Here is a 23,677-nt window from a genome sequence, read left to right as displayed (position 1 = left end):
TGAACCCTTCTTTTATGGTGGTTGATAACTGTAGTGCCTCAGCTTGTCCCCTCTGACTGTGAGCTTCTTCTTTGTCCCTTGGTGCTCGATTTCCACATGCTCAAGAGAGAGTACTTGGTTAACAGTGTAATGATCCGTAGTTCCCAGCTGTTGATATATCAGTTGCACTTTGTCGCCTTTGGAGAATCCTTCAGTTGGGATTTTTTTATTCTTCCACCCTTTGTGAGCCCTCTTTTTGTTTTTCTTCCTTTTTCTTATTAGTCTTTCCTCTTTGACATTGACTTGAGTTGTGACTTTTCCCTTCTTATTTATTATCCCAGCTTCTTTTTGAATTCCTTCTCCTTTTTGCACCTGCTCATCCCTTTGTTCTACTGTGTTGATGGTTGTTTGCTCTGGAAAAACTTTCAGAGTAATGCTTTCCTCATGCATCCTGAGAGTTAGTTCTCCTTGCTCTACATCTATGATGGCTCTGGCAGTAGCTAGAAATGGCCTTCCCAAGATAATCGAATTGTTTCCTTCTTCTTCTGTTTCCAAGATTACAAAATCCGCAGGATAGATGAACTTGTTAACCTTAACTAAAAGGTTTTCGATTACCCCTTTGGGATGTACTATTGACTGATCCACCAATTCTAATGACATCTGTATTGGTTTCACCTTCTCTATGCCAAGCTTTTTCACCAAAGAGGATGGAATCAGATTTATGCTTGCTCCTAAATCACACATCCCCTTGTCGATAAATAGACTTCCAATGGAACAAGGTAGGAAGAAACTCCCTGGATCTTCCAACTTGGGAGGAAGTCCTTTTCTGATGAGTGCACTGCATTCTTCAGTGAGAAGTACAGTCTCTTTCTCCAGCCAGCTGATGCAAGTGCATACTTGCTATATTAGTTAGTTAGTTTAGTTGGTTTTAGCTTACTTTCACTCATTTTCTCTAAATAAACAAGTCCTTTTATGAGTTTTATCTTCATGCATGAGAATATCAAGGAACATGTTGATTCTAACCAAATTCATGCAAATGATTTAGAGAATACATACATGAATGAATATAAATGAATCTCATGAAATTTATTGCATGAATTGGTAAGACTTTGAAGCTATTTCCTTTGTTGATGATAGGTGATGAAACAAGGAAGCATGGAAGCAAGAATGATGCAAGCTGGGCAAGAAGAAGAAAAGTTGGCGTTGCCAACTTGGGAGTGAAGGTGCGTTTTTGGCAACAACTTGGCAGCTTAACCTTACCTTCTTTGAGGAAGCATAACCTGAGCTAGGAAAGTCCAATTGAGGTGATTTCAGTGGCATTAGAAAATAGACATCAAGAGCTTTCCAATGATGTATAATAGTCCATATTGAAGCAGAAGGATGACACTCAAATTCTGGGCTACATTAGGCATGAGAGAAGAGTCAATAAGAAGAAGAGCAAGTTGTTAGCAACAACTTGGGCCAACAACGCCCAAGTCTCCAACCTCACTTCCAGGAAAGTCACTTGCACGTTGCCAACGTGCATTATGCCTAGAGTTATTGACAACAACGCCCCTCAATGGGCCAGAATGGTTGCCAACTTGCTCTGCTTCCTCTATTCCTCACAAAGGCTAGCAACTTCTTCAATTGAACCAAGAATTCAACAATGAGAAAGCCCACATTGCTAGCCCAAATTGAAGATCTTTGAAAGAGTTTTGAGACTAGTATAAATAGATTTTGAGTTTGTACTTTGGGAGGACTTTTGACACTTAGAATTTTAGACTCTTAGCACTTTATTTTGAGAACTATTTTAGCACTTCCGGGAGGATACCCGGAGAGCATTTTTTGGTTCTTCTTGGAACTTCTTTTCTTCATTTTCTTAAGCTTTAAGCATTTCATTATTCTTCTTCATCTTTCTTTGCACTTAGTTTAATTTTGGTTTATGGCAATTGTTGTTGAAATTGGAGCTATGACTCACTAAACCCCACCTTCATTAGGGGGAAGAGCTCTGCTTGTTGGAACGAATTGGTGAACTCATCTTCTCCTCCTCAATTCTAGTGGTTGATCTAAAGAGGGAACTCTTGTTCTTCAAAGATTCAACCACCATCGAGAGAGGGGTTAATCTATATGAATTATGTGGTGAATTTGAGGAAGGAGCCACATAATTCAGTTTAGAGTTCATCCTTTCATGATTCCTTTAATCAATACACCTCGGTTAGTATGTGAGATGTAACTCTCCTTGGTTGAGATTATGGGAATTGTGTGGCTGGATTAGATTTAAGCTTCATCTCTTCTCATGAACAATTAGATCACGAGAGTGGCAATTGGTTATGTTTAGAGAAATTGAATCACCAAGAGATTGGGATTCAATTACCCACTTGCCATGGATCTACACCCATGATTGAGAAGGATTTGACTAACATCAATTCATGAAAACTTGCATCTCGGATCCCTAATGATCCTCTCCACCATTACTTCTTATTTCTTTTGCTTCTAGTTATTTGATTACCCATAACCCAATTCCCTTTTACATTCTGTCAATTTATTATTCTTGTCATCTACATTTTGTTCCTTTAATTCTTGCTATTTACTCTTATGTTCTTTAAATTTCTGCACCCTTTAATTCCTTGCCATTTATCTTTGATGTCATTTAAGTTTCTTGCAATTTAAGTTTCAGTTATTTACTTTCATTTTATTTCTATCTTCTAGTTCTTTACATTCTTTGCCATTTAAATTCTTGCAATTATGTTCAAAAATCAAAATGCTCATGAAATCAAAACTATGTTCGCTTGACTAAATCTACCATTTAACTAAAGTTGCTTAATCTACCAATCCTCGTGGGATCGACCTCACTCCTAGTGAGTCTTATTACTTGATGCGACCCGGTATACTTGCCGGTTGTACGTGAAATCCAATTTTTACGTATCAAGTTTTTGGCGCCGTTGCCGGGGATTGGTTAGATTGACAATGATTAAGTGAAAGGTGGTTTAGATTGAGCATTTTTTTTTTGTGTTTTTGTTAAGCCTACTAACTGTTTGATACTTTGTTTCACTAACCCCAATTCCATTCTAGTTCTAGAATATTTCACTTGTGATTTTGGTTTTGTTTGTGTATGTCAGGAGCTAATAGACATAATATTGAGGACAAGAGAACCCGCCGAAGGATAAGGAGAGCAGAAAGAGGAAAGGGAATAGTTGGTGAAGAGGATTTAGAGGGAGAAGATCAAGTCATGGAGGATGAGATGCACAATCCTGGAGGGGTCAACAACAATGATGGACCACCTAGAAGGGTGCTATCCTCTTATACCATCCCTGATCCAAGACATTGTGGGAGTAGTATTGCCACTCCTCCAGTTCAGGCCAATAACTTCGAGTTGAAACCTCAGCTCATCACTTTGGTACAGAACAACTGCTCTTATGGAGGGGGACCTCTTGAAGACCCAAATCAACATCTATCTGTTTTTCTGAGGATATGCAATACAGTGAAGACAAATGGAGTGCATCCAGATGTCTACAAGTTGTTACTATTTCCATTCTCTTTGAGGGATAAAGCCACTCAATGGCTAGAATCATTCCCCAAGGAAAGCCTCAATGATTGGAATGACCTGATGGGCAGATTTCTAGCAAAGTTCTACCCACCTCAAAGAATCATCAAGTTGAAGACAGAGGTTCAAACTTTCAGGCAAATGGAGGGGGAGTCATTGTATGAAGCCTGGGAAAGATATAAGGCACTAATGAGAAGATGTCCACCTGATATGTTTAGTGATTGGGTCAAACTCCAAAACTTCTATGAAGGCTTAAGCTTAGAAGCAAGGAAGGGACTAGACTACTCATCAGGGGGATCACTCAACATGATGAAAACTGCTGAGGAGGCTCAAGACCTCATAGAGATTGTGGTAAATAATTAGTATTATTACTCATCAGAGAGGCAACATAATCCGGCCCCAAAGAAAGGCGTAATGGAGCTTGAAGGTGTTGACACTATCTTGGCACAAAACAAGTTAATGCACCAACAAATCCAACAACAAATGGAGATGATAACAAAGAGAATGGATGGTTTGCAACTTGCAGCAATGAACACAACAAATCAACCATCACTTGAATGGAGCCAAGGTGAAGGGACCACGGTTGAACAACCACAAGAACAAGTTCAATACATGCAGAATACTTCAAATTCTCAGGATGAATTTCATGGTGATACATACAACTCATTTTGGAAAAATCATCCCAATCTAAGGTGGGGTGAAAACCATTGGCAAAAGAACAACATCCACAACCACAACCGTAACACAAATAACCAAAATCACCATACCACCAACACTAACCAATATAGAAAAACACAAAACACATATCAACACCCTCATAATAACTCACAAACTCACCAAAACAACTTCCCTGCACCAACATCCAACACACAGAATTACCACACTAATCCACCCAACAACTTCCAACAACCATCAAACCCCATCATATCCCCAATTGACCATCATGAGACCAGAATTGCAAGTCTTGAAGCAACCTTGCAAGCACTTGCTCAAACCACTCAAGCCTTAGCTAAGGGACACAAGGAACATGAGGTCATCATGAAGAACATTGAGAGACAAGTGGGACAATTAGCCAAACAAGCTGAGCGACCAACCAATGTTCTCCCAAGTGACACAATACCCAACCCAAGAGAAGAATGTAAAGCTCTGCAGTTAAGGAGTGGCAAGGTAGTTGGTGAAAGTTCGAATAAAGAAGCAACAAAACCCAAAGAGGAGATACAAGTGGAAAGGCAGGATGAGGAAAAGGGTTCAACATCTAACAAAGGCAAAGAGGTTGTCAAGCCACAAGGCAAACTTCCCACTCAAGGAAGCAACCATGCTAGCAATGAGAGCGTGAATCCACAACAAGAAAAAAAAATGAAGGAGTAAAAGCCTATGTACCCAAGCTTCCATACCCAACTAGGATACATAAAGGAGCAAAGGACCAACAATTCCCAAGGTTCTTAGAAATCTTCAAGAAACTTGAAATCAACATCCCATTGGCAGAAGCTCTGGAACAGATGCCATTATATGCAAAGTTTCTTAAGGAATTGATCACCAAGAAGAGAAGTTGGCAAGAAAAAGAAACGGTGGTTCTCAATCAAGAGTGTAGTGCCATCATTCAAAAAGGGTTACCTCCAAAACTCAAAGATCCTGGCAGCTTCCTCATACCCTGCACGATTGGGAGCATGGCTGTTGACAAGTCACTTTGTGATCTGGGAGCAAGCATTAACCTAATGCCCCTTACCATGATGAAGAAAATGATGATTGAAGAGCTTAAACCCACAAGGATGTCACTCCAACTTGCTGACAGATCCATCAAAATACCAAATGGAGTAGTTGAGAACCTCTTGGTGAAGGTCGGAAACTTCATATTCCCAGCTGATTTTGTGGTCCTAGACATGGATGAAGAGGGAAACAATTCAGTCATTCTTGGTAGACCCTTTTTGGCTACAACTAGAACAATCATTGATGTGGAAAAAGGAGAGATGATTTTCAGAGTGCATGATGAGCAAATGACCATAAATGTCTTCAAAGCAATGCAACACCCTGTTGAGAAAGAAACTTGCATGAAGATTGATGTAGTAGATTCTTTGGTTGAAGAAGTGCTTGACACAAACCATCAAATGAAACAAGAGGAAGTTCATAACATCAAGGGACAAGAAGAGAACAAATTGGAAGCATCAGGGGAACCAAGTGAAGCTACGAAAGAAGAGGCACCACAACAAGAGTTAAAACCACTACCCCCTCATCTTAAATATGCATTCCTTGGTGAGAAGGACAGCTTCCCAGTGATCATCAATTCCACATTGAATGCAGAGGAAGAAGAAAAGCTCCTTGTGGTTTTGAAGGCTCACAAAGAGGCGTTGGGATGGACCATTGATGACTTGAAAGGCATAAGCCCTGCTGTATGCATGCACAAGATACTTTTAGAGGAGAATTCCAAACCAGTGGTACAACCCCAAAGAAGATTGAATCCCACAATGAAGGAGGTTGTTCAAAAGGAAGTCCTGAAGTTGTGTAAGGCTGGGATCATCTACCCTATATCTGACAGCCCATGGGTCAGTCCAGTGCAAGTAGTGCCTAAGAAAGGGGGGATGACTGTCATTGTTAATGAGAAGAATGAGCTTATTCCAACACGAACAGTGACAGGGTGGAGAATGTGCATAGACTATAGGAGGCTGAATGATGTCACACGAAAAGATCACTTCCCTCTACCTTTCATTGACCAGATGCTTGAAAGGTTGGCTGGCCATGCCTATTATTGTTTTCTTGATGGATATTCTGGGTATAATCAGATAGTGGTTGACCCCATGGATCAAGAGAAGACTTCCTTTACTTGTCCCTTTGGAGTCTTTGCATACAGGAGAATGCCATTTGGACTGTGTAATGCTCCAGCTACCTTTCAAAGATGCATGCTATCAATCTTCTCAGACATGGTAGAAAAATCTATTGAAGTCTTTATGGATGATTTCTCTATTTTTGGTGATTCCTTCAATACTTGCTTGCATCATCTTACCCTAGTCTTGAAAAGGTGCCAAGAAACCAATTTAGTTTTGAATTGGGAGAAGTGCCATTTCATGGTACCCGAAGGCATTGTTCTTGGTCACAAAATTTCAAGAAAGGGTATAGAAGTTGACAAGGCAAAAGTAGAAATTATAGAAAAACTACCTTTGCCAACTAGTGTGAAAGCCGTTAGAAGTTTCTTAGGACATGCTGGATTTTATAGGAGATTCATCAAAGATTTTTCCAAAATAGCAAAGCCACTAAGCAATTTGCTGGTGGTAGACAATCCTTTTATCTTTGATGATGAATGCAAACATGCTTTTGAAACTCTAAAGGCTAAGCTCACCACAGCACCAATCATCACACCCCCAAGTTGGGGACTACCTTTTGAACTCATGTGTGATGCTAGTAACTTTGCAATTGGAGCTGTGTTGGGGCAGAGGAAGGAAAAGAAGCTTCATGTTATCTACTATGCAAGTAAGGTATTGAATGAAGCTCAAAAAAATTACACCACAACAGAGAAAGAGCTACTAGCTGTGGTATATGCTTTTGATAAGTTTAGACAATATTTGATTGGATCTAAAGTCTTAGTGTATACTGACCATGCTGCTATTAAGTATCTTATGTCAAAACAGGATGCCAAACCAAGGCTAATCAGATGGGTGCTACTCTTACAAGAGTTTGACATTGAGATCAAAGATAGAAAGGGCAATGAAAATCAAGTTGCTGATCACTTATCAAGGGTACCACAAGATGCATGCCAAGACAACCTTCCATCAATAAATGAAGAATTTCCAGATGAGCACCTCTTGCAAATTCAACATGTCCCTTGGTTTGCAGACATGGCCAACTACAAGGCGGGAAGAATCATTCCACAAGAGTACACAAAACAACAAGTCAAGAAGCTGCTGCATGAGGCTAAGTTCTTCTTCTGGGATGAGCCATTCTTGTTCAAAAGATGCCCAGATAGAATGATAAGAAGATGTGTGTCAGAAGGTGAGATGAAGGACATACTTTGGCATTGTCACAACTCTAGTTATGGTGGTCATTTTGGAGCGGAAAGAACAGCTGCAAAGGTCCTTCAAAGTGGTTTCTACTGGCCTTCAATCTTCAAGGATGCTAGGGAGTTTGTGAGCCAATGCAATGAATGTCAAAGAACAGGGGGTTTATCAAAGAAAAATGAGATGCCTCAAAAGTTCATTTTGGAAGTGGAACTCTTTGATCTGTGGGGAATAGATTTCATGGGACCCTTCCCTCCATCTTACACATTCAAATACATCTTGGTAGCAGTAGAGTATGTCTCCAAATGGGTAGAAGCAATAGCCACTACCACATGTGATACCAACGTGGTCTTGCAATTCCTCAAGAAGAACATCTTCACTAGATTTGGAGTGCCCAAAGGACTTATAAGTGATGGGGGAAGCCACTTCTGCAACAAGCAACTAAACTCTCTACTCCACAAATATGGTGTTACTCACAAAGTTGCCACACCATATCACCCACAAACCAATGGGCAACCTGAACTTGCCAACAGAGAGCTAAAAAGGATCTTGGAGAAAACTGTGGGAACAACAAGAAAGGATTGGGTTAGGAAGCTGGATGATGCACTTTGGGCATATAGGACAGCCTTCAAGACACCCATAGGAAAATCTCCATTTCAGCTGGTGTATGGAAAGGCATGCCACCTCCCTGTGGAGCTTGAACATAAGGCCTTTTGGGCCACCAAACTTCTGAATTTAGATGCTCAAGCAGCAGGAGAGAAAAGGTTGCTACAACTCAATGAACTTGAGGAGTTCAGATTGGAGGCATATGAAAATGCCAAAATATACAAAGAGAGAGCAAAGAGATGGCATGATAAGAGGATCTCTCAAAGAACATTCGAACCAGGCCAAAGGGTGTTGTTATTCAATTCAAGATTGAAGATCTTTCCTGGGAAGCTGAGATCTAGATGGACTGGTCCATACACCATCACCAAAGTATCACCTCATGGCTATGTCGAATTACTTGATGAAGCCTCAAAACAAACCTTCACAGCTAATGGACATAGGGTGAAGCACTATTTTGGTGGCCCTTGGAGCAAGGAAGAGAGTGTGCAACTCTTAACATGAGCAAAGAAGTTACAGTGTCGAGCTAAGGACAATAAACAAAGCGCTTCATGGGAGGCAACCCATGCACAGGGAGTCTTTTATTTTCATACTTTAGTAGTCAATAATGATTAAGTAGACTAGTACATGGTGTATGCAAGGCACTAAGTTTGGTGTGGCCAATCTTGAAGTAATGGCAAAAGTGTGTTCTACAACACTTAACCACAAACTAAGTTTGGTGTCCATACATACACGAAAATGCTAGACTATGAAAGTACAGTCATCATTTTAGTTATAAAAAAAAAAAAAACTTGAAATAGCATATAATGTAGGTAAATTACTAAGTTTGATGTGGCTATCTTTGAAATTAATTCCATAGAACACTTAGTCACAAACTAAGTTTGGTGTCTTTACTTACATTACTAATGCTAGAAAAAATAGATTAGGGAATCAATTCATAAATTTTAATTTTAGTTTAGTCAATTTTGCATAAGAATATCATCATGAGTTGTTAGCTAATAATGTCACTTTAAGAATCTCAAGCTTTTGGAATTTTGTTGCAGGAAAGAAAGAAAGAAGTGATGGGGAATCTTGGAAGGAGGTCACGGATGCATTGGAGTCACATGAGTCTTAAACTTTGTGCATTGGAAAGAAGTGAACTCAACATGCATTGGGCACAAGGAAGCATGCTCCCCATGCTATGACCGAACCCTTAGAGCCATGCATAGCACCACGGAACTCACTAGAATCATGCATCCCCACCAAAGTTCACTTTAAATACTTCAACCATATTCATCATACCTCACTCTTCATCACTCATTCTTCTACCCCCCATAACCTCATTTCACCACCCGAAGTCACACTACACCCCCAACTCATTCCATGTTTCCTATATTCTTGCCTTAGGCCTAATCTTTACCCAACAAAACTCATGAAGCACTACATCCCCTCACATAACCGAAACACTCCACCTCCCCTCACCATCATTTTCTAGCTTGCCTAAGTCACGTTGTGGTCATATATCTCTCCCATTCACAACCATTTTCCTTGTGCTTGAGGACAAGCATTCATCTAAGTTTGGTGTGGAAGATTCAACCCTTGCAAGTGAATTTCAATGGCCTCATCATCAAGGGATAGGAGAGGAGATGAAGGACAAGACACGTTTGATGAAAGAAGATTCAAATCCAAACACAATGAGCGGATCTTTAGTTGGATGTCAAGCAAAGATGTTGTTCCGGAGTTACCTTTCAAGCTAAGAAAAGATGAATATCCTGAGATACAAAAAATAATCAGAAAAAGGGGATGGGAGCTTCTCTGTGACCAACCTCAAGAAGTGAGCATGCTTCTCATCCATGAGTTCTACACTAATGAGATAAGAGAATATGATGATGAAGAACCATACATGAGTTATGTAAGAGGTGTGACTGTTGATTTTAGCCCGGACACCATCAACAGGGTGCTAAAGGTCAAGGCAAAACAATTCAAACGAGCTAGCTATGAAGAAAGGGTTGAAAATGACCCAAGATATGTGGATGTGGTGAGTGACTTATGCAGAATAGGCACGGATTGGGTGTTGGATTCACATGGACAACCACTCAAACTTCGGAGAGGTGATCTCATACCTCAAGCAAAAGGATGGCATGACATAGTGAGGAGATCATTGATGTCCACTTCAAATAATTCTGAGGTAACCGTGAATAGAGCAATAATGATCCATTGTATAATGAAAGGAGGGGAAATCAATGTTGGAGACATTATAGCCAAGAACATCATTGACATAGCTCAAAAGGTCAAACAGGACAGCTGGCTAGGATATCCTAGTACTATTCTGCGCCTATGTGAAGAAGCTGGAGTGCCTCTGGAAGAATTTGAAGAAACTGATGTGGTCTCTGTTGGGAAACCTCTTACCCGAGAAAGGTTGGAGTTCATCACCACAACCCAATTGGAAAGGCAACCTTTAGCAAGAAGGAAGAAAAGGAAAGAAGTAAGACAAGAGGAGGAGCCTCAAGAAATGGAAGAACCCCATACTTTAAACATGAACCAACTTCAAGCCGCCTTGGAAGGAATTTCTGGGCAATATTCACAAATTCAAAGAAGCCAAGAGGAACAAGCTCAGCAACAAAGGGACCTTTGGCAATTGATGGATCAACAAAGAGGAGTTCAAGTTCAATGGATGAACCAACAAAATGAATACCAAGCACACATGATGGAACTACAACAAGAACAATATGCCAAGATGCATGAAGCCATCAACAATTCAACTGTTGAATATGGAAAAGCCATGGAGAAAGTAATACAAGAACAAGCTCAACTAAGGAAAGAGCAAGCTCAGCAAAGGGAGCTTCTCCATAGGTTGGATGCCAGACATGATACATTTCACAAGGATTTCAATGAAAGCAGAATGTTCAGGGAAGCCAGGCATAAAGACAGACTTGACTATGATATATGCACCCAAGAAAAGCTCAGTTACCTTTGTTCCACACCCCCATTACTCAACCCACAAATTAAAACCTTTAATGAGGCTCGCAAGATATTTGAAGAGCAGGAACTTGCAAGGGTGAGATTTAATCAACAGAGGCTAAAGGAGACAATGATAAGCTCAGGAATTTGGCGAGAAGAGGGGGATTCAACAACAAAGCAACAAGGAGAACTGAGAAGTAAAAAGAAAGAAGATCCAAAGGGGGATTCAACAACAAAACAACAAGGAGAGTTGAGGAAGAAAAAGAAAGAAGATCCAAAGGGCAAAGGAAAGCAAGGAGAATCAAGCAAAGGAAAAGGGACATGAAGACTAAAGGTGGTGAAGTTCCTTTGTTTTTCTTTATGTGTTATTAAATAAAGAAGATGTATGTCTGAAATATGGTATACCTTCTATGATGCATTTTCTTTTTGAAGCATTGTCTTTTATGTTGCCCATTCTATGCATCACCACTCACAGATTTGGAATGGTTGCTTGTCTTTAGTACTTTTACTTGTCAATGGAATAAAAGATGTAGTTTGAGCAAGAACAGAGAGAATTCTAGCTTAAAAAGAATCATGTTGTCCCATGAGAAAAGTGCTAGCATACATGCATTTATTGTGAAAGAATCAAGGCTCAATGAACTCAAAAGAATGCTTGCTTATACAAAACTAGTTTGGTTAAGGATCACAAAGACTTTATCAGTAATAGCACAAATAACCTTGACAATAAAGAAAACAGAAGACAAAGAATGAAAGGCTAGGCATCAATGACAAAGTTTGGATATGTGTCTGTGGTGATTGATGTTAGGAGACATACTTGGGCTAGTAAATCCGAGGGGTGCTTCATCACCCGATAACTTGAGTTAACTAACTCGGGATTATCGATTGAAAACTCACCATCAAGAGTAGCTCCATAACAGAACATTTAGCAACCCAAAGAGGTGCTGGACACCACTATCCAAGCAAAAATTTCAATGTTATATGCCTGTGATTGAATGTGTTAAGGAGAGAGGCTTGAGTTAGTAAATCTTTAAGAGTGTCTCAACACTTAACAACTTGAACCAACTGGTTTGGGATTGTTGATTGAAAGCTTATGCTAAAGAGCCGCCTTAAGACAAGATTTCGAGCTCAATTGAGGAAAAGAAAAGAAGAAAAGAAAAAGAAGCGAAAAAAAATGGTTCAAGGATCATGTGCTACGGTATAGAAAAAGGAAGTCTAGTGAAGTTAACCAATTTAGTATTGAAGCAAGCATTTTAATTGAAAAATTGAATAGCCATGTTTATTTACAATAAATCAAGGATCACACAAATGAGGATGACATGTTCAATGAAAAAAATTCTTCTCTGGAAAAACATTCAAGTCTTACATCTTAGATTCTTGTGACAAAGTCCTTTATATTTTGCTTGAGGACAAGCAACACTTTAAGTTTGGTGTTGTGATGCAAGTGCATACTTGCTATATTAGTTAGTTAGTTTAGTTGGTTTTAGCTTACTTTCACTCATTTTCTCTAAATAAACAAGTCCTTTTATGAGTTTTATCTTCATGCATGAGAATATCAAGGAACATGTTGATTCTAACCAAATTCATGCAAATGATTTAGAGAATACATACATGAATGAATATGAATGAATCTCATGAAATTTATTGCATGAATTGGTAAGACTTTGAAGCTATTTCCTTTGTTGATGATAGGTGATGAAACAAGGAAGCATGGAAGCAAGAATGATGCAAGCTGGGCAAGAAGAAGAAAAGTTGGCGTTGCCAACTTGGGAGTGAAGGTGCGTTTTTGGCAACAACTTGGCAGCTTAACCTTACCTTCTTTGAGGAAGCATAACTTGAGCTAGGAAAGTCCAATTGAGGTGATTCCAGTGGCATTAGAAAATAGACATCAAGAGCTTTCCAATGATGTATAATAGTCCATATTGAAGCAGAAGGATGACACTCAAATTCTGGGCTACATTAGGCATGAGAGAAGAGTCAATAAGAAGAAGAGCAAGTTGTTAGCAACAACTTGGGCCAACAACGCCCAAGTCTCCAACCTCACTTCCAGGAAAGTCACTTGCACATTGCCAACGTGCATTATGCCTAGAGTTATTGACAACAACGCCCCTCAATGGGCCAGAATGGTTGCCAACTTGCTTTGCTTCCTCTATTCCTCACAAAGGCTAGCAACTTCTTCAATTGAACCAAGAATTCAACAATGAGAAAGCCCACATTGCTAGCCCAAATTGAAGATCTTTGAAAGAGTTTTGAGACTAGTATAAATAGATTTTGAGTTTGTACTTTGGGAGGACTTTTGACACTTAGAATTTTAGATTCTTAGCACTTTATTTTGAGAACTATTTTAGCACTTCCGGGAGGATACCCAGAGAGCATTTTTTGGTTCTTCTTGGAACTTCTTTTCTTCATTTTCTTAAGCTTTAAGCATTTCATTATTCTTCTTCATCTTTCTTTGCACTTAGTTTAATTTTGGTTTATGGCAATTGTTGTTGAAATTGGAGCTATGACTCACTAAACCCCACCTTCATTAGGGGGAAGAGCTCTGCTTGTTGGAATGGATTGGTGAACTCATCTTCTCCTCCTCAATTCTAGTGGTTGATCTAAAGAGGGAACTCTTGTTCTTCAAAGATTCAACCACCATCGAGAGAGGGGTTAATCTATATGAATTATGTGGTGAATTTGAGGAAGGAGCCACATAATTCAGTTTAGAGTTCATCCTTTCATGATTCCTTTAATCAATACACCTCGGTTAGTATGTGAGATGTAACTCTCCTTGGTTGAGATTATGGGAATTGTGTGGCTGGATTAGATTTAAGCTTCATCTCTTCTCATGAACAATTAGATCACGAGAGTGGCAATTGGTTATGTTTAGAGAAATTGAATCACCAAGAGATTGGGATTCAATTACCCACTTGCCATGGATCTACACCCATGATTGAGAAGGATTTGACTAACATCAATTCATGAAAACTTGCATCTCGGATCCCTAATGATCCTCTCCACCATTACTTCTTATTTCTTTTGCTTCTAGTTATTTGATTACCCATAACCCAATTCCCTTTTACAATCTGTCAATTTATTATTCTTGTCATCTACATTTTGTTCCTTTAATTCTTGCTATTTACTCTTATGTTCTTTAAATTTCTGCACCCTTTAATTCCTTGCCATTTATCTTTGATGTCATTTAAGTTTCTTGCAATTTAAGTTTCAGTTATTTACTTTCATTTTATTTCTATCTTCTAGTTCTTTACATTCTTTGCCATTTAAATTCTTGCAATTATGTTCAAAAATCAAAATGCTCATGAAATCAAAACTATGTTCGCTTGACTAAATCTACCATTTAACTAAAGTTGCTTAATCTACCAATCCTCGTGGGATCGACCTCACTCCTAGTGAGTCTTATTACTTGATGCGACCCGGTATACTTGCCGGTTGTACGTGAAATCCAATTTTTACGTATCACCAGCTTCTTTTCTTGTTGATGAGTTCCTTCAAGAACTTGGCATATAAGGGCATCTGTTCCAATGCCTCAGCCAGGGGAATGTTGATTTCCAGCTTCTTGAAAGTTTCCAGAAATTTGTGGAAGTGTTGATCTTTGGTTTCTTTGTTGAACCTCTGTGGATATGGCAGTGGAGGGGTGAGGTTCTTCTCCTTTTTCTGTTGTCCTTGAATCGCTTCTTCTTCTTTCTTATGTGTATTGATTGGCTGGTCTTCTTCTCCCTTGGGGTTCTCTGTGTTCTTGTTTGGCACCATATCTTGATCATTGGCTTCCTCTGCATTTGTTAGCTTTTTGCTGCTCTCCACTTGTTTCCTTGTAGTGTCATTGTTGCTCACCAATGTTCTCCCACTCCTTAACTGTATCGCCTTACACTCTTCCTTAGGATTTGGAATTGTGTCACTTGGCAGGGAACTTGATGGTCTCTCTGTTGCAAAGTGTTTAGAGAGCTGGCCTATTTGTCTTTCCATGTTCTTGATGGAAGCTTCTTGATTCTTGGCCGTCATTTCTTGATGTTTCCACAGCTTGTCTATCAAGGTTTCCAGGTTAGTGATTCTTTGAGATTCTGGAGATGCTTGTGGTTGGTTGTGAGATGTGGGTGGTTGATGATAGGTATTTTGGTTGATGGATTAGTTTTAGGTTGGATAATGGTTAGAGTTGGGGTAAGTGTTTTATGGTTTTCTGAACGAATTTTGGTTGTTGTTTTGCTGGTTGTTCCTTGGGTTATTTTGGGTTGTGTTTCTTTGCCATGACTGTTGGTTATGGTTATGGTTATCTCCCCATCTAAGGTTGGGGTGGTTTTTCCAAGAAGGGTTGTAGGTCTCACCATAAACTTCATTCTGTCCAGAATTTTGGTTATGCATGTATTACACTTGCTCCTGTTGTTGCTCTTCTTGGCTTTCTTCATTCTGCACCCATACAGTTGATGGTTGGCTTGTGTTCACAGCTGCTACTTGAAGGCTGTCGATTCTTTTGGCCATTTGTTCAAACTGTTGTTGAATTTGTTGTTGCATCATCTTGTTTTGAGCCATAATGGAGTCCACTCCTTCCAGTTCTAGTACCCCCTTTCTTTGTGATGATTGGCGGGTTCTTTGATGAGCAAAGAAGTATTGATTGTTGGCCACCATATCCACAAGATTCTGGGCTTCTTCAGCAGTTTTCATCAGTTGTAATGAACCTCCAGCAGAGTGATCTAATGCCTCTTGAGATTTCAACGTTAAGCCTTCATAGAAATTCTGCAGCACATCCCATTCATTGAACATTTATGGGGGACACTTTCTGATTAGAGCTTTGTATCTCTCCCATGCTTCATACAAGGATTCGGCATCTAATTGGGTGAATGTCTGCACCTCAGTTTTCAACCTGACGATCCTTTGGGGTGGGTAGAATTTGGCTAAAAATTTAGTCACCAAATCGTCCCAACTAGTGATGCTTCCTTTGGGAAAAGTTTCAAGCCATTGTGCAGCCTTATCCCTTAATGAAAATGGGAATAACAGGAGCTTGTATGTTTTAGGATTCACGCCATTGGATTTGACAGTGTCATAAATCCTTAAGAAGGTGGATAAATGCTGATTGGGATCTTCCAATGGGCTTCCTCCATAGGAACAATTGTTCTGGACAAGTGTAATGAGTTGCGGTTTTAGCTCAAAGTTGTTTGCATTGACATTGGGAGTTAAGATGCTGCTTCCACAGTTTCTGGGGTTTGCAAATGTGTAGGAGGCCAAAACTCTCCTCTGTGGTGGATTGTTGTTGTTGTTAGCTGCTCCCCCTGGTGGATTAGGATTAGATGAATCTCCTTCCATTTCGTGATATTCTTCCTCAAATTCTTCCTCTCCAACGATACCTTTCCCTCTTTCAGCTCTTCTTATTCTCTTGAGAGTCCTCTGATCAGCTTCAGATAGAATAGGAATAGCTCTCCCTGTACCTGACTTTCAAACAGGACAAGAGAAACACACAACCAGTGATACTTCACACTATTGCTAGAATGAAGTTTTAGTTAGCTTAAGCAAAAATTCAAACAGTTAGTAGGTTAGTTCAAATTAAAGAAAAAGTGCTTGATCTAAACTACCACCTCACTTAATCATTGTCAATCTATTCAATCCCCGGCAACGGTACCAAAAACTTGATGTGCGGAAAATGATCCGACACAAAACTCACCGGCAAGTGCACCGGGTCGCATCAAGTAATAATAACTCACATGAGTGAGGTCAATCCCACAGGGATTGAAGGATTGAGCAATTTTAGTTTAGTGGTCGAATTAGTCAAGCAAACAAGTGTCAATTGTGTGAATTTGTGTTGACAGAATGTAAATTGCATAGAATGTAAAGGGGAGTGGGTGATTTGCAGGAAATTAAAGGGAATAAAAAGAAAAAGAGCTGAATCTTAAATTGCAAGTAATGTAAATTACAGAAACTTAAAGTGCAAGAAATATAAATAACGTGAAAAATAAAAGGGAAGTGGGATGTGGGAATGGCAGAAAGTAGATAAGGAAAGTAAAATTAAACAAGCAGAAGAGTAGATGATGGATTCAATTCAACCAGATTTCAGATTAAAAAGAAAAAAACAAGCTTGATGTAGCAATTAAACAGGGAAATTAAAATGGAAATCAATAGATCTCAGGACCCAAGAGACTAGATAGCCATGTCTAGATCTCACTGCCTTCCTAGATCCAAGTGCTGAAAACAGTTGCAAGAGAATTAAAGATCAAGCAGTGGAATAAAGGAATTCAAATATCAATTTCTCAAAAGTGCAGTAGCTCAAAACAGAGAGAGATCTCAAGGTGAGATTGAGACAGAATTTCCTCAATTCTCAACACCCAAGACTCAAGTAAAGCTTTGCAGAAAAGAAAACAATAAAACCCAGAGGAAGAGAATTCAATTCTCCTCCCAGAAACTCTCTCAAATGACCAGTAAGCTCTCAAAACTCCTTAGCAAAAATCACAATTCCGAAAGCTCCCTTAAAACTTCAAATCCTAAGCTATTTATACACTTTCTTTACATGGTCCTAGAGCCTTCAATTGGGCCTTGGCCTTGATAGAATTGGGTTGAATTAGGCCTCTGTTGCTTGCTCTTGGTATTGGGAAGAAATCCACTTGTGAACCGGGCCATGTAGCTTTCACGTTTGAGCCAACGTTTGAGGTCAAACGTTGACTCAAACGTTGCTTGTGTGAAATTATGCAGCAGCCCATTCTTGCTGTCATCCACGTTTGGCTCAACGTTTGAGGTCAAACGTGAGCTCAAACGTGGATCTCCCCATGCCTTCTTTTTGGCCAACATTTGGCCCAACGTTTGAGGTCAAACGTTGGCGCAAACATGGCTCAATTAGCTCATCAATCGGGGTGTTCGTCCATGCTCCTTCTTGCCAAAATGTAGCCAACGTTTGACCTCATGTTTGAGGTCAAACGTTGGCTCAAACGTCGCTGCCCAGAAGCTCTTGCTTTCTTCTTTTTGGCGCCAACGGTTGCCGTCAACGTTTGAGGTCAAACGTTGGCGCAAACGTGCCTTCCAAGAGTGCCATTTTTCTTCTTTGTGGCGCCAACATTTGCCTCAACGTTTGAGGTCAAACGTTGGCGCAAACGTGCCCTCCAGGAGCTTCTTCTTCAGCCAACGTTTGCCTCAACGTTTGAGGTAAAACGTTGGCTCAAACGTTGGTTCTTCTCCAGGGCATTCTTCATCTTCTTGCAACCTCCTTCGAAGCTTTGTTTCACCTATCATCAATCAATCAAAAACATCAAATCTATGCTTCAAATCATGAGATTGTTTCTCTTCCAAAATATATGACAATTACAGCACAAAATCTCATGAAAATGCATCATTTTATACATGATTGATTGAGTCAAAGATAACATAAGAAAGTGCATAAAACAACATGAAAACAAAGAAAAAGACTAGTGAAACTAGGCTAAGATGACTCGTCATCAACGGCACGGCTAATCATCTGTCAGTTCTCAATCAGGTTGGAATAGAATCCATTGATTCTTTTGCGTCTGTCACTAACGCCCAGCCTTCAGGAGTTTGAAGCTCGTCACAGTCATTCAATCATTGAATCCTACTCAGAATACCACAGAAAAGGTTTAGACCTTCCGGATTCTCTTGAATGCCGCCATCAATTCTAGCTTATACCACGAAGATTCCGATTAAGGGATCCAAGAGATAAACATTCAAGCCTTGTTTGCTTGTAGAACGGGAGGGGTTGTTAGGCACGCGGTCATAAGTGAGAATGATGATGAGCGTCACATAATCATCACATTCATCAAGTTCTTGAGTGCGAATGAATATCTATGAATAAGAACAAGCTGAATTGAATAGAAGAACAATAGTAATTGCATTAATACTCGAGGTACAACAGAGCTCCACACTTTAATCGATGGTGTGTAGAAACTCCACCGTTGAAAATACATAAGAACAAGGTCTAGGCATGGCCGTGAGGCCAGCCCCCAAAACGTGATCAAAAGACTCTAGATGATCAAGGATCCAAAGATTCAAAGATCTAAAGATTTGATCTAAGAACTAGATGTCCAAAGATGAAAATACAATAGCAAAAGGTCCTATTTGTAGAGAACTAGTAGCCTAAGGTTTACAAAGATGAGTAAATGACATAAAAATCCACTTCCGGGCCCACTTGGTGTGTGCTTGGGCTGAGCATTGAAGCATTTTCGTGTAGAGACTTTTCTTGGAGTTAAACACCAGCTTTTGTGCCAGTTTGGGCGTTTAACTCCCATTCTTGTGCCAGTTCCGGCGTTTAACGCCGGACAGTTTTGAGCTGATTTGGAACGCCGGTTTGGGCCATCAAATCTCGGGCAAATTATGGACTATTATACATTGCTGGAAAGCCCAGGATGTCTACTTTCCAACGCCGTTGAGAGCGCGCCAGTTAGGCTTCTGTAGCTCTAGAAAATCCACTTCAAGGGCAGGGAGGTCAGAATCCAACAGCATCTGCAGTCCTTTTCAGTCTCTGAATCAGATTTTTGCTCAGGTCCCTTAATTTCAGCCAGAAAATACCTGAAATCACAGAAAAACACATAAACTCATAGTAAAGTCCAGAAAAGTGAATTTTAACTAAAAACTAATAAAAATATAATAAAAACTAACTAAAACATACTAAAAATATACTAAAAACAATGACAAAAAGCGTATAAATTATCTGCTCATCACAACACCAAACTTAAATTGTTGCTTGTCCCCAAGCAACTGAAAATCAAATAAGATAAAGAGAAGAGAATATGCAATGAATTCCAAAAACATCTATGAAGATCAGTATTAATTAGATGAGCGGGGCTTTTAGCTTTTTGCTTCTGAACAGTTTTGGCATCTCACTCTATCCTTTGAAATTCAGAATGATTGGCTTCTATAGGAACTCAGAATCCAGATAGTGTTATTGATTCTCCTAGTTAAGTATGATGATTCTTGAACACAGCTACTTTATGAGTCTTGACCGTGGCCCAAAGCACTTTGTCTTCTAGTATTACCACCGGATACATACATGCCACAGACACATTATTGGGTGAACCTTTTCAGATTGTAACTCAGCTTTGCTACAGTCCCCAATTAGAGGTGTCCAGGGTTCTTAAGCACACTCTTTTTGCCTTGGATCACAACTTTCTTTTTCTTTCTTCTTTTTTTTTTTCGTTTTTCTCCTTTTTCTTTTTTCCCATTTTTTTTCGTTTTTTTCCCTTTTTTTGTATTCACTGCTTTTTCTTGCTTCAAGAATCATTTTTATGATTTTTTAGATCCTCAGTAACATGTCTCCTTTTTCATCATTATTTCACGAGCCAACATTCATGAACAACAAATTCAAAAGACATATGCACTGTTTAAGCATACATTCAGAAAACAAAAGTATTGCCACCACATCAAAATAATTAATCTGTTATAAAATTCAAAATTCATGCAATTCTTCTCTTTTTCAATTAAGAACATTTTTCATTTAAGAAAGGTGATGGATTCATAGGACATTCATAACTTTAAGGCATAGACACTAAGACACTAATGATCATAAGACACAAACATAGATAAACATAAGCATGATTTTTCGAAAAACAGAAAATAAAGAACAAGGAAATTAAAGAACGGGTCCACCTTAGTGATGGCGGCTTGTTCTTCCTCTTGAAGATCTTATGGAGTGCTTGAGCTCCTCAATGTCTCTTCCTTGCCTTTGTTGCTCCTCTCTCATGATTCCTTGATCTTCTCTAATTTCATGGAGGAGGATGGAATGTTCTTGGTGCTCCACCCTTAGTTGTCCAATGTGGAACTCAATTCTCCTAGGGAGGTGTTGATTTGCTCCCAATAGTTTTGTGGTGGAAAGTGCATCCCTTGAGGCATCTCAGGGATTTCATGATGAGTGGGATCTCTTGTTTGCTCCATCCTTTTCTTAGTGGTATACATGAGGACTTGGTCCAACCTTTGATCAAAGTTGACCCTTTTTGAGTTTGAAAGGGACCTCAGGGATCACCTTCTTCTTGGCCACAACTTCATAGAAGTGGTCTTGATGCACCCTTGAGATGAATCTCTCCATCTCCCATGACTCGGAGGTGAAAGCTTTTGCCTTCCCTTTCCTCTTTCTAGAGGTTTCTCCGGCCTTGGATTCCATAAATGGTTATGGAAAAACAAAAAGCAATGCTTTTACCACACCAAACTTAAAAGGTTTGCTCGTCCTCGAGCAAAAGAAGAAAGAAGAGAGTAGAAGAAGAATAAATAGAGGAGATGGAGATGGCTTTGTGGTTCGGCCAAAGGGGAAGAAGTAGTGTTTAGGGTGTGTGAAAATGAGGGAGTGAAGATGGGTTTATATAGGGGTGGAGAGAGGGATAGGGTTCGGCTATGGGAGGGTGGGTTTGGGAGGGAAAGTGGTTTAAATTTGAATGGTGAGGTAGGTGGGGTTTTATGAAGGATAGATGTGAGTGGTGAAGAGAAAGATGGAATTTGATAGGTGAAGGATTTTTGGGGAAGAGGTGTTGAGGTGATTGGTGAATGGGTGAAGAAGAAGAGAGAGGGCGGTGGGGTAGGTGGGGATCTTGTGGGATCCACAGATCCTGAGGTGTCAAGAAAAAGTCATCCCTGCACCAAGTGGCGAGCAAAATTGCTCTCTGTGCCAATTTTGGCGTTCCGGGCTGGTGCCCATTTCTGGCGTTTAACGCCAGCTTCTTGCCCTTTTCTGGCGTTTAACGCCAGTCTGGTGCCCCTTTCTGGCATTAAATGCCCAGAATGGTGCCAGGCTGGGAGTTAAACGCCCATTTGCTGCCCTTACTGGCGTTTAAACGCCAGCAAGGTCTTCCTCCAGGGTGTGTTGTTTTTCTTTCTATTTTTCATTCTGTTTTTGCTTTTTCAATTGATTTTATGACTTTCCATGATCATCAACCTACAGAAAACATAAAATAACAAAGGAAAATAGATAAAATATAACATTGGGTTGCCTCCCATCAAGCGCTTCTTTAATGTTAGTAGCTTGACAGATGGCTCTCATGGAGCCTCACAGATGCTCAAAGCAATGTTGGAACCTCCCAACACCAAACTTAGAGTTTGAATGTGGGGGTTCAACACCAAACTTAGAATTTGGTTGTGGCCTCCCAACACCAAACTTAGAGTTTGACTTTGGGGGCTCTGTTTGACTCTGTTTTGAGAGAAGCTCTTCATGCTTCCTCTCCATGGTGATAGAGGGATATCCTTGAGCCTTAAACACAAAGGATTCTTCATTCACTTGAATGATCAATTCTCCTCTGTCCACATCAATCACAGCCTTTGCTGTGGCTACGAAGGGTCTGCCAAGGATGATGGATTCATCCATGCACTTTCCAGTCTCTAGGACTATGAAATTAGTAGGGATGTAATGGTCTTCAATCTTCACCAGAACATCCTTTACAAGCCCATAAGCTTGTTTTCTTGAATTGTCTGCCATCTCTAGTGAGATTCTTGCAGCTTGTACCTCAAAGATCCCTAGCTTCTCCATTACAGAGAGAGGCATGAGGTTTATACTTGACCCTAGGTCACACAGAGCCTTCTTAAAGGTCATGGTGCCTATGGTACAAGGTATTGAAAACTTCCCAGGATCTTGTCTCTTTTGAGGTAATTTCTGCTTAGACAAGTCATCCAGTTCTTTGGTGAGCAAAGGAGGTTCGTTCTCCCAAGTCTCATTACCAAATAACTTGTTATTTAGCTTCATGATTGCTCCAAGGTACTTAGCAACTTGCTCTTCAGTGACATATTCATCCTCTTCAGAGGGAGAATACTTATCAGAGCTCATGAATGGCAGAAGTAAATCCATTGGAATCTCTATGGTCTCAGTGTGAGCCTCAGATTCCCATGGTTCCTCATTAAGGAACTCATTGGAGGCCAGTGGACGTCCATTGAGGTCTTCCTCAGTGGCGCTCACTGCCTCTTCATCCTCTCCAAGTTCGGCCATGTTGATGGCCTTACATTCTCCTTTTGGATTCTCTTCTGTATTGCTTGGAAGAGTACTAGGAGGGAGTTCAGTAATTTTCTTGCTCAGCTGTCCCACTTGTGCCTCCAAGTTTCTAATGGAGGACCTTGTTTCAGTCATGAAACTTTGAGTGGTTTTGATTAGATCAGAGACCATGGTTGCTAAGTCAGAGTGGTTCTGCTTAGAATTCTCTGTCTGTTGCTGAGAAGATGATGGAAAAGGCTTGCCATTGTTAAACCTTTTTCTTCCACCATTATTGTTGTTGAAACCTTGTTGAGGTTTCTGTTGATCCTTCCATGAGAAATTTGGATGATTTCTCCATGAAGAATAATAGGTGTTTCCATAGGGTTCTCCCATGTAATTCACCTCTTCCATTGAAGGGTTCTCAGGATCATGAGCTTCTTCTTCAGATGAAGCATCCTTAGTACTGCCTGGTGCAGCTTGCATTCTAGATAGACTTTGAGAGATCAAATTGACTTGCTGAGTCAATATCTTGTTCTGAGCCAATATGGCATTAAGAGTATCAATCTCAAGAACTCCTTTCTTTTGATTTGTCCCATTGTTCACAGGATTCCTTTCAGAAGTGTACATGAATTGGTTATTTGCAACCATTTCAATTAGTTCTTGAGCTTCTGTAGGCATTTTCTTCAGATGAAGAGATCCTCCAGCAGAGCTATCCAAAGACATCTTGGACAGTTCAGACAGACCATCATAGAAAATACCTATGATGCTCCATTCAGA

At 40.0% G+C, this 23,677-nt stretch overlaps 1 protein-coding gene across 1 annotated transcript; it reads right to left on the bottom strand.

Annotated features, from left to right (window-relative positions):
- Positions 1-12: 12 nt before the first annotated feature.
- LOC130980927 (uncharacterized) lies at positions 13-15,030 on the bottom strand. The gene is made up of 3 exons (XM_057904568.1): positions 14,642-15,030; positions 352-859; positions 13-147 (listed from the first exon to the last, which is right to left on the bottom strand). Exons 1-3 carry the CDS (start codon positions 15,028-15,030, stop codon positions 13-15), a joined length of 1,032 nt encoding a protein of 343 aa, XP_057760551.1.
- Positions 15,031-23,677: the final 8,647 nt, after the last annotated feature.

This window comes from Arachis stenosperma, chromosome 5 (assembly GCF_014773155.1).
Source record: "Arachis stenosperma cultivar V10309 chromosome 5, arast.V10309.gnm1.PFL2, whole genome shotgun sequence".
NCBI lineage: Eukaryota > Viridiplantae > Streptophyta > Magnoliopsida > Fabales > Fabaceae > Arachis > Arachis stenosperma.
Note: the sequence above shows the minus strand (reverse complement) of the source record. Positions and strands in the feature narration are given on the sequence as shown.

Excerpts from the sequence above, each read along its gene's own strand:
- LOC130980927 (XM_057904568.1), bottom strand. The coding sequence starts at position 15,030 with ATGACGGCCAAGAATCAAGAAGCTTCCATCAAGAACATGGAAAGACAA. Across the intron at positions 860-14,641 it reads CCACTGCCATATCCACAGAG|CTGGCTGGAGAAAGAGACTG; the intron begins GTTCAACAAAGA and ends CACTTGCATCAG. Across the intron at positions 148-351 it reads TAGAACAAAGGGATGAGCAG|CTGGGAACTACGGATCATTA; the intron begins GTGCAAAAAGGA and ends ATATATCAACAG.